At 34.8% G+C, this 19,623-nt stretch overlaps 1 protein-coding gene across 1 annotated transcript; it reads left to right on the top strand.

Annotated features, from left to right (window-relative positions):
• Positions 1–1,051: 1,051 nt before the first annotated feature.
• atpv0e2 (ATPase H+ transporting V0 subunit e2) lies at positions 1,052–18,060 on the top strand. The gene is made up of 4 exons (XM_062026412.1): positions 1,052–1,259; positions 3,895–3,942; positions 9,202–9,300; positions 13,616–18,060. The coding sequence occupies exons 1-3, from the start codon at positions 1,156–1,158 to the stop codon at positions 9,293–9,295; spliced, it is 246 nt and encodes an 81-aa protein (XP_061882396.1). The 5' UTR covers positions 1,052–1,155; the 3' UTR covers positions 9,296–9,300; positions 13,616–18,060.
• Positions 18,061–19,623: the final 1,563 nt, after the last annotated feature.

Below are 19,623 nucleotides of genomic sequence, written 5' to 3'. Positions count from 1 at the left end.
TCAATTTTACAGTAATTTTTTTTTTTTTTTTTTTTTTTTACCTCAAATCAACAACTGTAGATTTTTTGGTGTATTACTGTAAATGCCAAAACGGCACCAAAGTAAATTACAGTAAAAAAAAAAGCACAGTTTCTTTTCATTTAGAGAAAAATGCTGCAAAAACCCCAGTAAATTTCACAATTTTACCATGAAATATTTTACAATGCACAATTTGATGGATAACTTGCTTTGGAAATCATTATTATTAGTATTTTTTTTTTTTTTTTTTTTTTTAAATGGTTTGAATGTTGGATCATATATTTTTGCATAATTAGACAATATTTAAGTTGACATCATTTGCGATTACATGGAGTACATATATGTTTTTCTCCCAAAATAGAAAGAAAGAATACATTTAGTAAGAAAACTTACAGTACTTTATTGATAAATATTATTCCCAGGCTTTCCAGGGCCAAACAAAATGAAGTGGCGGGCCACATCTGGCCCCCGGGCCTTGAGTTTGACACCTGTGGTCTAGCACAACAGCATTTTAACAATACAGAGAAAATACACAATAAGAAAGAATAAAATGTGTATGTTTGGAAAAAAGTTAAATAGAATTAGATGAAAAATGAATACATGGTACACGTGAAATACTTTACATTTCAGAACAATTAAACACAAATGTGAAAATGTAAAAAAATAAAATAAAATCTAAAAAATTGTTCCTTTGACTGACTACTTTCCAAGGCCAGTTCCCGGCTCGCATCTTCAAATCGGTTCTCATCGTTCACTCAAAATAGCCGTTCAAAAGGCTCAAAACGTTCGCAAACGTTACATCTCTATTATGAACTGTGAGCATATTCAATTCCAAAAGTGATAAATGTCACAAAATCAAAAAAATAATGTTGAAGATCCAAATGTAAATGCATACATCAGCATTAGAATGCGGATTAAACGATTATTTTGCTCATTTTTAACACTGAATGGCAGCCGGTTCGACCAATCACAAACGCGCGCTTGTTTCATGGTAACCAATCACAGGACGCCTGGGCTAAGTAGGCGGGGCTGTAGTGACGTCGACAAGCTAGCTCAGCAGCAGCCACCGATGCTACTCCAGCGTCGCGAATTGACAACAATTTCTCGATAAAGTCATCTTTTTGTGGGACAACAATCATGGTTTCTCACTCCTTCGCCTTGCCGATGATCTGCTTTACCACGCTGTGGGCGCTGGTGGGGGTCGTGGCTCCCTTTTTAGTGCCAAAAGGGCCGAATCGAGGGTAAGTGTGCTAGCCGTGATGACGTCATCATGTCGCCGTTATATTCTGTCTTTGCTCAACAATCTTATCTTTTTTGATATTTTTTATATTTATCTTACAAAAATCATTAATTACTAACTCATGTGTGCAACATTCTGTATCTCTCTTCTGCTCATCCTTCCTTCCATCCTTCCATCCGTCCTTCCATCTTTCCTACCTTAAATCCTTCCTTCCATGTTGTTTACCAGCTTTATGTACTTAATGTGTACAAAATGTATTAACTGCCATTAAATGACTTTATTTTCCATCCTTCCTCTTTTTCTATTTACTGAAGACAACTAAGTCAAGCACAGAAAGATAAAGGGAACAATATAATAATAAGCTGATAAGATTGCTGATAAGATTTGATGTGTTGATGCTCAATGTTTTTTTTCCCTCCTCACGGAATGTTTGCATAAAATTTGTAGTAATGATAACCGCTGTAAAAGTCCCGACAGTTAGTATTACCGTATTCAAGTAAAATGATTGATAAAACCGGGATTGATACCTGCAGTTTAATTAAAATATGGACCGTCTGGCGTTAGCTTCCTAGCTAGCTTAAATGCTAACATGAAAACAAGAGACATTAACGTCTTTCCCCATTAAAAAACGTCATACACCAATCTAAAATTGTATAAACACATTACTGTCTAAACTACTATGACACAGTATTCGCATTGAACACAAACTACTCAGATACAGTGTTCACATTGAACATAAACTACTAAAATACAGTATTCACATTGAACATAAACTACTAAGATACTGTATTCACATTGAACATAAACAACTAAGATACAGTATTCACATTGAACACAAACTACTCAGATACAGTGTTCACATTGAACATAAACTACTAAAATACAGTATTCACATTGAACATAAACTACTAAGATACTGTATTCACATTGAACATAAACAACTAAGATACAGTATTCACATTGAATATAAACTACTAAGAGACAGTGTTCACATTGAACATAAACTACTAAGATACACTATTCACATTGAATATAAACTACTAAGATACAGTATTCACTTTGAATATAAACTACTAAGATACAGTATTCACATTGAATATAAACTATTAAGATACAGTATTCACATTGAACATAAACTACTTAGATACAGTATTCACATTGAACATAAACTACTAAGATGCAGTATTCACATTCAACATAAACAACCAAGATACAGTATTCACATTGAATATAAACTACTAAGATACAGTATTCACTTTGAATAGAAACTACTAAGATACAGTATTCACATTGAATATAAACTACTAAGATACAGTATTCACTTTGAATATAAACTACTATGATACAGTATTCACTTTGAATACAAACTACTAAGATACTGTATTCACATTGAACATGAACTACTAAGATACGGTATTCACATTGAATATAAACTACTAAGATACAGTATTCACTTTGAATATAAACTACTAAGATACAGTATTCACATTGAACATGAACTACTAAGATACAGTATTCACATTGAACATGAACTAAGATACAGTATTCACATTGAACATAAACTAAGATACAGTATTCACATTGAACATAAACAACAAAGATACAGTATTCACTTTGAATATAAACTACTAAGATACAGTATTCACTTTGAATATAAACTACTAAGATACAGTATTCACTTTGAACATGAACTACTAAGATACAGTATTCACATTGAACATGAACTACTAAGATACAGTATTCACATTGAACATGAACTACTAAGATACAGTATTCACATTGAACATGAACTACTAAGATACAGTATTCACATTGAACATGAACTACTAAGATACAGTATTCACATTGAACATAAAGACTATGCTGCCTCTGCACAAAGTGATCGATATAAACTCCACCGTTTGGAGTTGAAAGAGACAAAGTGTCTTTAACAGGAATTTAACTGGCGTGACGTCACATAAACAGGAAGTGTATTCATTAAAAATAATATTATACTGTGTGTCTATTTATTTTAATAATTAAAAAATGAAAATACAACCTGGTTAAGATATTTTAGCGTGTGTATAAGTACTTTTGGAGCACATTCAACAATATAGTGATAATAATGATAACTGTGATCATTTTTGATCAGTTTTGGTGTATATTTGAGGGTGCCCTAATTCCCCCGTTAACAAAAACCTAACTACCAGTATTTTATTGCTTTTGGTTCTGATTTTTATCCAAATGCAACATGTTGGTAACAAACAGTATCTTTTATTTGTAATATTTGTTTGATTTAAATTGGATATTGATTCCATTTACAATGTTAAAATGTATCAGGAATACAAGTTTATTGCATTTGAAAGGGTATGCTTGCATTATTATGATCGTGTATTGTCATTACATAAGTGGTTCATTTGGTCTGAAAATAATGTTGACAACAGTGTCATTTTTATGGGCAATAATTTGGAGGTCAACATAATGTGTTACGGGCCCAGGTGTAACTCAGGCCCAGGTAACTCGAGTATAATGGTCGGTATTACACTGTGAAGTTATTGACACAAACCAGAAAGTAGTTGGTCGTAGAAGTAAGAGTGATTTTTTTTCCCTTGTTGTCCTCTCTCTTCTTCTTACGGTCCTCTTTTTGTCTCAACCAGCGTCATCGTCACCAGTTTGATCCTCACCGCCATCTGCTGCTACCTGTTGTAAGTGCTAAGCCTCCTTCCTCCTCCTCCTTCGTCAGAGTGTCCTCGTTTCCGACGCTCAAACTGTGCTCTTTGCGTGTAAGACGTCAGTAGTGATAACTCCACCGACGGAGAGCTTTTTATTTGGCCCGCCGAACATCGCCCAAATAGGCTCGATGAAGCCATTCAAACTAGGGTGGCTTGTGTATGCAGTACTCCCGCCATGCCACAGGGGGCAACAACCTACTACTCAGTGGCCTAGTGGTTAAAGCATGGGTCACCAACGCGGTGCCCGTTAGGACCAGATGAGCAGCCCGCTGGCCTGTTCTAAAAATAGCTCAAATAGCAGCACTTACCAGTGAGCTGCCTCTATTTTTTAAATTGTATTTATTTACTAGCAAGCTGGTCTCACTTTGCCCGACATTTTTAATTCTAAGAGAGACAAAACTCAAATAGAATTTGAAAATCCAAGAAAATATTTGAAAGACTTGGTCTTCACTTGTTTAAATAAATTCATTAATTTGTTTTCTTTGCTTCTTATAACTTTCAGAAAGACAATTTTAGAGAAAAAATACAACCTTAAAAATGGTTTTAGGATTTTTAAACACATATACCTTTTTACCTTTTAAATTCCTTCCTCTTCTTTCCTGACATTTTAAATCAATGTTCAAGTATTTTTTTTTTTTTATTGTAAAGAATAATAAATACATTTTAATTAAATTCTTCATTTTAGCTTCTGTTTTTTCGACAAAGAATATTTGTGAAATATTTCTTTAAACTTATTATGATTAAAATTCAAAAAAATTATTCCGGCAAATCTAGAAAATCTGTACAATCAAATTTGAATCTTATTTCAAAGTCTTTTGAGTTTCTTTTAAAATTTTTGTTCTGGAAAATCTAGAAGAAACAATGATTTGTCTTTGTTAGAAATATAGCTTGGTCCAATTTGTTATATATTCTAACAAAGTGTAGATTGGATTTCAACCTATTTAAAACATGTCATCAAAATTCTAAAATTAATCTTAATCAGGAAAAATTACTAATGATGTTCCATAAATTATTTTTTTAATTTTTTCAAAAAGATTCGAATTAGCTAGTTTTTCTCTTCTTTTTTTCGGTTGAATTTGGAATTTTAAAGAGTCGAAATTGAAGATAAACTATGTTTCAAAATTTAATTGTCATATTTTTCGTGTTTTCTCCTCTTTTAAACCGTTCAATTAAGTGTAAATATCATTAATTATTAATAATAACATAGAGTTAAAGGTAAATTGAGCAAATTGGCTATTTTTGGCAATTTATTTAAGTGTGCATCAAACTGGTAGCCCTTCGCATTAATCAGTACCCAAGAAGTAGCTCTTGGTTTCAAAAAGGTTGGTGACCCCTGGGTTAGAGTGTCCGCCCCTGAGATGGGTAGGGTGTGAGTTCAAACCCCGGCCGAGTCATACCAAAGACTATAAAAAATGGAACCCATTACCTCCCTGCTTAGCACTCAGCATCAAGGGTTGGAATTGAGAGGCTTTTGTTAATGAGGTACAACCACTGGTTTACTCGCCCCCACGCCACTGTTTGACTCATAACTTGATTATAACTATAGAACAATTAGAGCTAACATGTGGTGTTATACACTGTTTTGTAAAACCACGCCTCGCTGCTCTGATGTTGTGAACAACAGGTTCAGTGTTCATAAGAAAAGTTCAACATAATTTAATAGTTACATTTATATTTGTAGGTTTTGCCTTTGCAGTATTAACAGTCAGGTAAAAAAGACAGTATTTATTTTATTTGATAAAAAAACGAATAATTTATGTCAACTGCTGTAAAGAAAACCTTTTTTTTTTTATATGTATATATAGATAAAACAAGCATTTATGTCCAATAAAGAAAGACTGTCATTATATATTCTTTTAATATGTAAAACAAGTATTTATGTTAAGTCATACTTGCCAACCCTCCCGTTTTTAGCGGGAGAATCCCGGTATTCAGCGCCTCTCCCGACAACCTCCCTTCTCCCGACAAACTCCCGGTATTCAGCCGGAGCTGGAGGCCACGCCCCCTCCAGCTCAATGCGGACCTGAGTGGGGACAGCCGTTCTCACGTCCGCTTTCCCAGCAGCTTGCCTGCCCAATGACGTCATAACATCTACGGCTTTTAGAGAGTAGAGTGCACAACAAGCAGAGAGAGTTCTTGGTTTCTTATGTGGGTTTATTGTTAGGCAGTTTCATTAACGTCCTCCCAGCGCGGTAACAACACACAACAACAGCAGTCACGTTTAATCTACTGTAAAGCAGTTCGTCTGCAGTAAACAGCAATGTTGTGACACTCTTAAACAGGACAATACTGCCACCTACCGGATAGCCTGCAGAATACTGAAATTCAAGTATGTCTTTTATTTATATGTATAATAAAATAAAAATAAAATATATATATAGGCAGAATTCACTGAAAGTCAAGTATTTCATACATATATATATATATATATATATATATATATATATATATATATATATATATATATATATATATATATATATGTATATATATATTATATATATATGTGAAATACTTGATTTGGTGAATTCTAGCTGTAAATATACTCTCCTCTTAACCACGCCCCTGGCCACGCCCCAACCCCCCCCCCCCCCCCCCGATATTGGAGGTCTCAAGGTTGGCAAGTATATGTTAAGTGCAGTTGTTGATGTTAAATAAAGTGATTATTGGCAAAACCGCTTGTCATTTTTATGTTGAGGTAGCTGTTGGTAGAGCGGCCGTGCCAGCAACTTGGTGGTTCCAGGTTCGATCCCTGCTTCCGCTAGTCACTGCCGTTGTGTCCGTGGGCAAGACACTTTACCCACCTGCTCCCAGTGCCACCCACACTGGTTTAAATGTAACTTAGATATTGGGTTTCACTATGTAAAGCGCTTTGAGTCACTAGAGAAAAGCGCTATATAAATATAATTCACAAATAATGTCGGTAGCTGCATTGCTGAATGTAACTAATAAAGTAACTTGTAATCTAACTTAGTTGCTTTTAAAATCAACTAATCAGTAAAGTTTCTAAAGGAGTAATCAGTAGTCATTAATCAGATTAGTTTTTCAAGGTAACTGTGGCAACACTGATCAAAACATATTAAAAGTGGAGTATTTGATATGCAGTAATTGGAGCCTTAAATAGGTCAATAATTCATAACAACCTTCATTTTGAGTCGTTATTTTTTTTTTAACAATCAATCAATCAATGTTTATTTATATAGCCCTAAATCAATGACCCCTTTAAAGAGAAAATAACAGCAATTTTGTGTTATTAGAATCAACATTGCAACTTTCTCTCGTTACATTTCACCTGTTTGTTCGTACATTTTTTATTTTTTTTGCACTACTTTATGTTTTTTGTATTTGTTTATTTGTATTTTTAGAATGTGCTGCGGGCCGTTGAAAAATGGCACTCCGCATCAAGGGTTGGAATTGGGGGTTAAATCACCAAAATGATGGCCACCCGGGCGTGGCCACCGCTGCTGCTCACTGCTCCCCTCACCTCCCAGGGGGTGAACAAGGGGATGGGTCAAATGCAGAGGACACATTTCACCACACCTAGTGTGTGTGTGACTATCATTGGTACTTTAACTTTAACTTAATGTTTTTTTTATGATGTTTGGACGTTTTTCATAATATCCACAACGTTAAGAGAGCAGGTTGTTATGTGTGACCATGTGTTTGACTACCTTCATGTTAGTTGTATTTATTAATGTTTTATTTATTTTTTGCACCATGACTAGGGAAGGTTGTTTGGATTGTGTCGTATTAGTACATGCTGTGCTATTAATTTGCAGTATATTCAAGGGCCACCGATCTGATTCACTTATCTTGTCCACAAGGTGGCAGTACATCTATAGCCGTCGTAGTGCACCTAGTATTGAAGATGAATTTGATAGCATACCGCGGTGAGACGCTTTGTTGAACTTGGACACCAGTGCTCTATATAGAAAAATGTTACCACAGTTTGTTACGGTAAAATTCTGGCGACAGAGCGGACAGTATTTTACCATAAAACATATGGTTGTTGTTTTTTACGGTGGATTACTTTAAATAGAAAAATGGTACCAATATTGTTTTGCGTCAGAATGCTTGGGGGGGGTGGTGGAGTTACCGTAAGACTATTAGAGGGAAAACTCTCGGCTCCACAAGTACTACTATAATGACCAATATTTAAATACAGCAGCGTAGTAAGCCTAAATATTCTTTAAAAACAAGGCATACGTTTTATTTAACAAGTATATTTCATATTTTTGGCCACGGTAACATTACATAAAGTTTGAACAGTAACACTGTGTTAAAATATTTAAAAATAAAAGACTGATCACTTAATTAAACAGATGGAGCCCACGTACCACTACTGGTACCCGTACCAACATGCTAATGTGGGTGATTCTGACTATTTTGGGCGGTTAGTCTTCGATCCACGGCGATGGTTCTACCACACAATACCTCAATGCTAAGTGTGTGACTACCATTGGGACTTTACCTTTAACTTTAACTTTACCGAGGCAAAAGTGTCACAATGAAGCAGCAGAAGAAGACTACTCGAAATATCAAAATTAATTGCGAAAATCGAACATTTAACCACAACTGGACAACAAAGTGTGAAAGTTCTGCCCCGTGAAAGTGATCGAGTGGGGACCTTTTCAAGCGGCGGACACATTGATCCAGAAAAACAGCAACAATGGTAGAAATCCCCACGTGTAAGCGTCCTCATTAAAACTTGGTCAAACATTTGTTAGTAGATTTTGTTCGTAAATATATTTAGCTTGTTTTGTATTGAAATTACTGACTTTGTGATGTCATGACTAGGGAAGGTTGTTTGGATTGGGTCATGTAAGTAAATTCTGTGCATAAAATGACCAGAAATTGCACATCATGATCACTGACCCTGAGTTTCTCACATTGTCCACAATTCGGTGACAATTTGCCACCTGTCAGACCTTTTAATATGAACTCATGCAGTCGTCTCGTTTGCCAAATTAAAGATGGCCGTGGGGTTTGGACACCCCTGAAACGATACATGGCGACATATATCGTTATTGCAGGAGGCTGCAATGTATATTGTGATATAGATTTGTGTGTGTGTGTGTGTGTGTGTGTGTGTGTGTGTGTGTGTGTGTGTGTGTGTGTGTGTGTGTGTGTGTGTGTGTGTGTGTGTGTGTGTGTGTGTGTGTGTGTGTGTGTGTGTGTGTGTGTGTGTGTGTGTGTGTGTGTGTGTGTGTGTGTGTGTGTGTGTGTCCACAGCTGGTTGATAGCCATCCTCGCTCAGATCAACCCTCTGTTTGGCCCTCAGCTGAAGAATGAAACCATTTGGTACCTGCGCTACTTCTGGGAGTAGACCAGGTGAGTTGGCATGTGACCTAACTGGCAGGCTCATTGGAAACAATGTCAACAGCCACTCGACTTAACTTTTTTTTGTATATATGGCAAGCAAAATATATATCAAAACATATTAAAAGTTATAATAGTATAAAAGTTTATAAAAGTGCAGTATTTGATATGAAGTAATTGGAGCCTTTTATTTATTTATTTATTTATTTAAATAGGTCAATAATTCATAACAACCTTCATTTTGAGTCTTTTTTTTTAATTTTTAACAATGACCGCTTTAAAGAGGAAATAACAGCAACTTTGTGTTATTAAAGTCTCTCGTTACATTTCACCCGTTTGCTCGTTTATTAATTTTTTGCACTATTTTATGTTTTTTGTATTTGTTTATTTGTATTTTTAGAATGTGCTGCGGGCCGTTGAAAAATTAGCTGATGAATTAGCAAATGGCCCTCGGGCCGCACTTTGGACACACCTGCCTAATTGGAGTGTGGTTTTATCGTTTATCACACAGGTGTCAAACTCTAGGCCCGTGGGCCAGATGTGGCCCGCCACTTCATTTTATTTGGCCATTAAAAACCTTAAAGTAATATGTATCAATAAAGTACTGTAACTTTTCTTACTAAATTTATTTTTTCTTTCTATTTTGGGAGAAAAAAAATATATGTACTCGCAAATTATTAACTTGAATATTGTCTAATTATGCAAAAATATATGATCAAACATTCAAACCATTTTTTAAATAGAAAGAAATACTAATAATAATGAATTCAAGGCAAGTTGTCCGTCAAATTGTAAAAGTAGCAAAAGATTTCATGGTAAAATTGTGAAATTTACTGTGTTTTTTACAGCATTTTTCTCTAAATGAAAAAAAAGAGTACTTTTTTTTACTGTAATAAATAAACTGTGGGGCCGTTTTGGCATTTACAGTAATACACCGAAAAATCTACAATTGTTGATTTGCGGTAAAAACAAACAAACTGGCAGCTCGGATGCCAAAATTGTACTGTAAAATTGCAGTTATTTTTATTTACCGTAAAAAAACAAATGTAAATTGTACAGTAAAATTATGGCAACTGAGCTGCCTTTTTTTTTTTTTCTTACCATAAAAAGAGAAGTACTGTTTTTCCATTTACAGTAAAATACACTACATTCTGAGGTGACATTTTTGCAACTTACCATATTTTTTTTTATTTTTTACATTTTAGTTTGATACATCAAGAGTCAGAACTAGGACCAAAATGATATATACCACAGGTGTCACTTCATTTTATTTGGCCCTCGAAAGCCTGGAAATAATATGTGTCAATAAAGTACTGTAACTTTTTTTTAGTAAATGTAAGAAATATATGTACTCCATGTAATCGCAAATTATGTTAACCTAAATATTGTCTAATTATGTAAAAATATATTATCAATCATTCAAACCATTTTTTAAATAGAAATAAATACTAACAATAATGATTTCAAAGCAAGTTATCCATCAAATTGTGCAACGTAAAAGTAGCAATAGATTTCATGGTAAAATTGTGAAATTTACTGTGTTTTTTACAGCATTTTTCTCTAAATGAAAAAAAAGAGTACTTTTTTTTACTGTAATAAATAAACTGTGGTGCCGTTTTGGCATTTACAGTAATACACCGAAAAATCTACAGTTGTTGATTTGCGGTAAAAACAAACAAACTAGCAGCTCGGATGCCAAAAATGTACTGTAAAATTGCAGTTTTTTTTATTTACCGTAAAAAAAACAAATGTAAATTGTACAGTAAAATTATGGCAACTGAGCTGCCTTTTTTTTTTTCTTACCATAAAAACAGAAGTACTGTTTTCCCATTTACAGTAAAATACACTACATTCTGAGGTGAAATGTTTGCAACTTACCATAGTTTTTTAAATTTCTTACATTTTAGTTTGATACCTCAAGAGTCAGAACTAGGACCAAAGTTATATATACCACAGGTGTCACTTCATTTTATTTGGCCCTCGAAAGCCTGGAAATAATATGTGTCAATAAAGTACTGTAACTTTTTTTACTAAATGTAAGAAATATATGTACTCCATGTAATCACAAATTATGTTAACCTAAATATTGTCTAATTATGCAAAAATATATTATCAATCATTCAAACCATTTTTTAAATAGAAATAAATACTAACAATAATGATTTCAAAGCAAGTTATCCATCAAATTGTGCAACGTAAAAGTAGCAATAGATTTCATGGTAAAATTGTGAAATTTACTGTGTTTTTTACAGCATTTTTCTCTAAGTGAAAAAAACAGTACTTTTCTTTTACTGTAATAAATAAACTGTGGGGCCGTTTTGGCATTTACAGTAATACTTCGAAAAATGTACAGTTGTTGATTTGTGGTAAAAACAAACAAACTAGCAGCTCAGATGCCAAAAATGTACTGTAAAATTGCATTTATTTTTATTTACCGTAAAAAAACAAATGTAAATTGTACAGTAAAATTCTGGCAACTGAGCTGCCTTTTTTTTTTTTTTTTTTACCATAAAAACAGAAGTACTGTTTTTCCATTTACAGTAAAATACACTACATTCTGAGGTGACATTTTTGCAACTTACCATATTTTTTTTAATTTTTTACATTTTAGTTTGATACATCAAGAGTCAGAACTAGGACCGAAATGATATATACCACAGGTGTCACTTCATTTTATTTGGCCCTCGAAAGCCTGGAAATAATATGTGTCAATAAAGTACTGTAACTTTTTTTACTAAATGTAAGAAATATATGTACTCCATGTAATCACAAATTATGTTAACCTAAATATTGTCTATAATTATGCAAAAATATATTATCAATCATTCAAACCATTTTTTAAATAGAAATAAATACTACCAATAATGATTTCAAAGCGAGTTATCCATCAAATTGTGCAACGTAAAAGTAGCAATAGATTTCATGGTAAAATTGTGACATTTACTGTGTTTTTTACAGCATTTTTCTCTAAATGAAAAAAACAGTACTTTTTTTTACTGTAATAAATAAACTGTGGGGCCTTTTTGGCATTTACAGTAATACTTCGAAAAATCTACAGTTGTTGATTTGCGGTAAAAACAAACAAACTGGCAGCTCGGATGCCAAAATTGTACTGTAAAATTGCAGTTATTTTTATGTACAGTAAAAAAACAAATGTAAATTGTACAGTAAAATTATGGCAACTGAGCTGCCTTTTTTTTTTTTTTTTTACCATAAAAACAGCAGTACTGTTTTTCCCTTTTACAGTAAAATACACTACATTCTGAGGTGACATTTTTGCAACTTGCCATATTTATTTTAATTTTTTACATTTTAGTTTGATACATCAAGAGTCAGAACTAGGACCAAAATTATATATACCACAGGTGTCACTTCATTTTATTTGGCCCTCGAAAGCCTGGAAATAATATGTGTCAAAGTACTGTAACTTTTTTTACTAAATGTAAGAAATATATGTACTCCATGTAATCGCAAATTATGTTAACCTAAATATTGTCTATAATTATGCAAAAATATATTATCAATCATTCAAACCATTTTTTAAATAGAAATAAATACTAACAATAATGATTTCAAAGCAAGTTATCCATCAAATTGTGCAACGTAAAAGTAGCAATAGATTTCATGGTAAAATTGTGACATTTACTGTGTTTTTTACAGCATTTTTCTCTAAATGAAAAAAACAGTACTTTTCTTTTACTGTAATAAATAAACTTTGGGGCCGTTTTGGCATTTACAGTAATACACCGAAAAATCTACAGTTGTTGATTTGCGGTAAAAACAAACAAACTGGCAGCTCGGATGCCAAAATTTTACTGCAAAATTTCAGTTATTTTTATGTACTGTAAAAAAAGCAAATGTAAATTGTACAGTCAAATTCTGGCAACTGAGCTGCCTTTTTTTTTCTTTTTCTTTTTTTTTTTTTTACCATAAAAACAGCAGTACTGTTTTTCCATTTACAATAAAATACACTACATTCTGAGGTGAAATTTTTGCAACTTACCATATTTTTTTTACATTTTAGTTTAAAAAAAAAATCTACTAATAAAATGCATAAAAAAATAGTGTAATAATAGTATTCAATGTTAGAAGCGGCCCTGTGGGGCCAAACATAACTGCGATGTGGCCCTCAGTGAAAACGACTTTGACACCTCTGGTTTATCGGATATATTTTTTTATGTAATCTGATTTATCTGTTTCTTGTCATAATTCCTCCTATCAGCATGACATGTATTTGTCCCGACATTTATGGTGCAGCACTAATCTAAAGAGTGACATCATCATCATCATGAGAATTAATGCAGTTTCTTTTCTTCCTGTCTTTCAGTGATCTGTCATCTTCTCCCTCATTTCAACCTCGACTTCAACGTAACTCCCAACACACACACACACACAAAGTGGAGCTATGCGTGTAAAATGAAGACTAATGTACAGTTGATGGTGTTTAGTCAGTGGAATAGTGTAAAATGTGCAATGCTACAGTAGTTTCATGTTTCTACTTGAATAAGGAAGGAGTATTTATTGTCTGTGTATTTATTTGGGCCTGTAATGCTCTCAGTGTCCACATGGTGGTGTTACTTAACTGATGTGTATGAGGAGCCTAGCCCCTTCCCTCGTTACCATGGTGATCTTCCCCCTTGTTTGAAAACCTTGCTTACACTTCATTTGGACGCGTGTCAGTAATAATTTCATTAAGTAATAATTGGTATTGTGGAGACCTCGATATTTATTTAAGACGCAGTAAAGGAGTCGGTAACCCAGAGTCCTGGAGCGACCCGGCTCCATTCAGCACTAGCTGCGAGCCACTACCACAACAGCTCCCCTTCGCCCCGCTCTTTTTCTTTTCCTCCTTGAATCCACTATGCTTCAGCCAAAAAGAATGAAAATCAAAATACAGCTACTTTTTACAAAGACCAAATTACGTTGTACCTTCTCTGTCCAGTTGTGGTACTGGCCTGCACCCGGGAACGCCTGGACCGGGGTCCTCCTTTTGTCTGCACCTTTTGTTCAAATGATGGACGTCGTTCAAGCTTTGTCGCGTCTGAGAGCGACCAATGTTTGTCCGCCAATGGAAAATCAAAGGAAGGCTGCCCAAAAAGTGCAATTGTCAGTTTGGACTAGGGCTGGGCGATACGGCCTTTTTTTAATATCTCAATATTTTTAGGCCATGTCACGATACACGATATGTATCTCCATATTTTGCCTTAGCCTTGAATGAACACTTGACGCATATAATCACAGCAGTATGATGATTCTATGCGTCTAAATTAGAGATGTCCGATAATATCGGTTTGCCGATATGCCGATATTATCGGCCGATATATGCGTTAAAATGTAATATCGGAAATTATCGGTATCGGTTTTTTTATTATCGGTATCTGGTTTTTTTTTGGTTTTTTTTGGTTTTTTAATTAAATCCACATAAAAAACACAAGATACACTTACAATTAGTGCACCAACCCAAAAAACCTCCCTCCCCCATTTACACTCATTCACACAAAAGGGTTGTTTCTTTCTGTTATTAATATTCTGGTTCCTACATTATATATCAATATATATCAATACAGTCTGCAAGGGATACAGTCCGTAAGCACACATGATTGTGCGTGCTGCTGGTCTACTAATAGTACTAACCTTTAACAGTTAATTTTACTAATTTTCATTCATTACTAGTTTCTATGTAACTGTTTTTAAATTGTTGTACTTTCTTTTTTATTCAAGAAAATGTTTTTAATTTATTTATCTTATTTTACTAATTTTTTTAAAAAGTACCTTATCTTCACCATACCTGGTTGTCCAAATTAGGCATAATAATGTGTTAATTCCACGACTGCATATATCGGTTGATATCGATATAGGTTGATATCGGTATCGGTAATTAAAGAGGAGGACAATATCGGAATATCGGATATCGGCAAAAAGCCATTATCGGACATCCCTAGTCTACATTAAAACATTCTTCTTCATACTGCATTAATATATGCTACTTTTAAACTTTCATGCAGAGAGGGAAATCACAACTAAGTCAATTTAGCAAAAGTGTATTTATGAAACAGTTATTAAGCAGTGGCACAAACATTCATGTCATTTCCAAAACAGAAAGTGCAAGATTGTCGGAGACATTTTAAAACAAGCTATTAGTGCACTTTTGTGCATGATGTCACTAAGATGACACATCAAAAACAACACTAAATTAAAGTGCACTTTTTGTACAGAACGCCACTACAATAGTTAAAAACAAATAAAGTGCATGATGTCACACAAGATATTTCAATAACTGTCAAATAAAAATGAGCTGCATAATAGGAAATCAAATATTGTATGTCCTTCACTATGTGGTAGGTTCTTGCGGACGTTATCTCCTTCTGTTGTTGACTATTTTTTTCATACGGTGTTGATGTAGAAATGGTTGCCTCGGCATTTTGTTGGTGTGGCACCGAACGGAGACATTGACATGCGGAGTTTCAAGCACTCTTCATTCTCTAGCGGGTGACTTTTCAAATGATGCTACATATTAGCAGTAATGCTACTTTTTGTAGCAACGCTTTTAGCCCCACACTTGACAAAATACGGTTGTCCGTTCGACATCTTCCCGCTTGAAGCCAAACCACCGCCAGACGATGGACCTCCTGCTGTTTTTCTTGGGAATTAATTTTTCCTTCATTTGTTACCTTTAATTGATTGATTGAAACTTTTATTAGTAGATTGCACAGTACAGTCCATATTCCGTGCAATTGACCACTAAATGGTAACACCTGAATAAATTTTCCACATAAATCAATTCATGGTAAACCTTCTTTCTCTCGTATTACCACTCACACCACAGCTAACGTTACCCATGCCGCTACCTCTCTGCTCCACGAGGGCGTATACGTATGTGACGTATGTAAGAAGGTGCGCTTGTTTTATGTCTCTGTGAGAAGGAGGGACAAGAAAGAGTGAGAAGGGCATGTAGTGTAATGCCCGCAGCTAAAAGCAACTGCGTGAGAACGTATACTCCAATATCACGATATAGTCATTTTCTATATCGCACAGAGACAAACCCGCCATATATCGAGTATATCGATATATCGCCCAGCCCTAGTTTGGACTATCTAGACCAGGGGTCACCAACCTTTTTGAAACCAAGAGCTACTTCTTGGGTACTGATTAATGCGAAGGGCTACCAGTTTGATACACACTTAAATAAATTGCCAGAAATAGCCAATTTGCTCAATTTACCTTTAACTCTATGTTATTATTAATAATTAATGATATTTACACTTAATTAAACGGTTTAAAAGAAGAAAAAACACGAAAAAATGACAATTGAATTTTGAAACATAGTTTATCTTCAATTTCGACTCTTTAAAATTCAAAATTCAACCGAAAAAAAGAAGAGAAAAACTAGCTAATTCGAATCTTTTTGAAAAAATTAAAAAAATAATTTATGGAACATCATTAGTAATTTTTCCTGATTAAGATTAATTTTAGAATTTTGATGACATGTTTTAAATAGGTTAAAATCCAATCTGCACTTTGTTAGAATATATAACAAATTGGACCAAGCTATATTTCTAACAAAGACAAATCATTATTTCTTCTAGATTTTCCAGAACAAAATTTTTAAAAGAAATTCAAAACACTTTGAAATAAGATTTAAATTTGATTCTACAGATTTTCTAGATTTGCCAGAATAATTTTTTTGAATTTTAATCATAATAAGTTTGAAGAAATATTTCACAAATATTCTTTGTCGAAAAAACAGAAGCTAAAATGAAGAATTAAATTAAAATGTATTTATTATTCTTTACAATTAAAAAAAAATTACTTGAACATTGATTTAAATTGTCAGGAAAGAAGAGGAAGGAATTTAAAAGGTAAAAATGTGTATGTGTTTAAAAATCCTAAAATCATTTTTAAGGTTGTATTTTTTCTTTAAAATTGTCTTTCTGAAAGTTATAAGAAGCAAAGTAAAAAAAATAATGAATTTATCTAAACAAGTGAAGACCAAGTCTTTAAAATATTTTCTTGGATTTTGAAATTCTATTTGAGTTTTGTCTCTCTTAGAATTAAAAATGTCGGGCAAAAAGAGACCAGCTTGCTAGTAAATAAATACAATTTAAAAAATAGAGGCAGCTCACTGGTAAGTGCTGCTATTTGAGCTATTTTTAGAACAGGCCAGCGGGCTACTCATCTGGTCCTTACGGGCTACCTGGTGCCCGCGGGCACCGCGTTGGTGACCCCTGATCTAGACCTTCCCAGATGACTGAGTTCTAAGACTGTCTCAATAAAGAGAGGTGAGTAGAGTTAAAGTTGAACAAGTTTACTCTGCAAAAAAAAAAAAAAAGCAGTAAGTACAAACAATAGCAATACCAGCGCCGGAGAGAGGACCGAGCAAATATGTAAAATGGTCGCCCTCCTCGCATGCTTTTGTCCACCGAGACTGCCAACCTTGGCGAGGATCAAAACTGAAAGTTAACCATTTTGCAGGGAATAGTCCCCCCAGAGTCTTTTCTTGTCTAAATCGGAGTGTCCAAACTTTTTCCACTGAGAGTTGCAAAAAAACAACAACATTGCAACTTTTTCGCCCGTTTGCTCTTTTATTGCACTTTTTTACATTTTTGTTTCATTATTGATAGTTTTCCGCTTATCCGAAATCGGGTCGCGGGGGCAGCAGCCTAAGCATGGAAGCCCTGACCTCCCTCCCCTCCAGCTACTTTGTCCAGCTCTTCTCAGGGGATCCCGTGGCGTTCCCAGGCCAGCTGGGAGTCCTGGGTCTTCCCCGTGGTCGTCCCCCCCCCCCCCCCCCCCCCCCCCCCCCCCCCCCCCCCCCGAAACATCTCTCCCGTTGGGTGGCATTATAAACCACCTTTATAAATGAACCGTTTATTCTACAAAACAGGAGAAAGTACAAAGTGCTGGAAAGAGGACAGAGGATAATGCAATGGTCGCCCTCCTCGCATGCTTTTGTCCACCTAGCCTGCACCGCCTCGACGGGGATCGAAACTAAAAGTTAACCGTCTTCTCCCGGAACCCTAAACGAGACCCAGTGCGTGTGTTTGCAAGGTTAGAAAACAGCAGGTGCATCCATGTGGTGTACTCGTGACGTGCATGAGGAGTCACCATGGTAACGGGGATGTCAATCAAAGCTGTAACCATACGTTGTTGTTGTTATTATTGCCAGTGTATGTGCGTGACCAAAAGATGACATCCATTAAACAACGTGTCTGGCTCCACCGCGCTGTCGTCGTTTTTGTTGTTGTGGGCGGCCACGTTGGGTGAGTCAGCATTTCTCACCGGGACGCAACAAGAGCAATGTTTTTCATACTTTGCGTAGTAAAAAGTTACAATAATGTCCACTTTTGAGACATGTGAGTGAAATAAGGTTTATTATGGGGGTTGTGGTGTATGGTGATCACAGGGGGGTTTGTATTCCAACCACAGAAAGATGGTATGGTCCAGACCGGGCTTTATTTAAGCCTTGACCTACATTTTGCTTTAGCAGAAATGTATACACACACACACACACACACACAGCGCATGCAGGCCCACACACGCAGTATGCGCTCTTTATATCAGCTTATCCTCAATAATATTCAAAAATAGGCCGTGATGTGCTGATGCGCCAACCCCATTCCTCCAAAAAAGGCATTAACATTTCACTATATTTATGCAGGCGTCTGTACGAGGTGGCCTAAATAAGACTCGCCGTGCAGGAAGTGCCACCATCGCTGCATATTTCTGTCTGCTGCCAGAAATAATAATGCAAACACTTTCAAGGGGGAAGACTAATTACACGTATACGACGTATACCATTTGTTGCTGGCCTGCAACACACACGCCGACATAACTGTGCAAAAAGGTCCGTTGTACAGAGAAAACACTGAAATGAGTTCTGGCAAATGAGCTGCCAGTTTTATTTAACCCAAAATCATCGTAATTTTTACAGCGTATAATTTCAATTTGCTTTAAAATCATAAGTCAAGCTGATATTTAACTATTTTTATTTTAACAAAGAAATGTTAATGTATGCAATATATTGCAACCCATCAGCGTTCTTGTTCTGTTTGTCTAATCTTGAAAGGGTTTGTGCTAAAAACAAAATGTTGTTGTACTTGTGCAATGACAATAAAGATCTATTTATCTATATATATATATATGTGTATATATATGTGTGTGTGTGTGTGTATATGCATATAAAGGTGTATGTGTAAATATGTATGTATATAAGTGTATATACTGTGTAAGTATATATGTGTGTGTCTATATATTTGCATATACATGTATATGTATACATGTGTGTATATATGTGTGTGTATAACATGTGTGTATATATATATATATATATATATA

Source organism: Entelurus aequoreus, linkage group LG18, assembly GCF_033978785.1.
Source record: "Entelurus aequoreus isolate RoL-2023_Sb linkage group LG18, RoL_Eaeq_v1.1, whole genome shotgun sequence".
Classification (NCBI taxonomy): domain Eukaryota; kingdom Metazoa; phylum Chordata; class Actinopteri; order Syngnathiformes; family Syngnathidae; genus Entelurus; species Entelurus aequoreus.
This window is presented reverse-complemented; position numbering and strand designations above follow the sequence as displayed.

Excerpts from the sequence above, each read along its gene's own strand:
- atpv0e2 (XM_062026412.1), top strand. The coding sequence starts at position 1,156 with ATGGTTTCTCACTCCTTCGCCTTGCCGATGATCTGCTTTACCACGCTG. Across the intron at positions 1,260-3,894 it reads CCAAAAGGGCCGAATCGAGG|CGTCATCGTCACCAGTTTGA; the intron begins GTAAGTGTGCTA and ends TGTCTCAACCAG. Across the intron at positions 3,943-9,201 it reads GCCATCTGCTGCTACCTGTT|CTGGTTGATAGCCATCCTCG; the intron begins GTAAGTGCTAAG and ends GTGTGTCCACAG.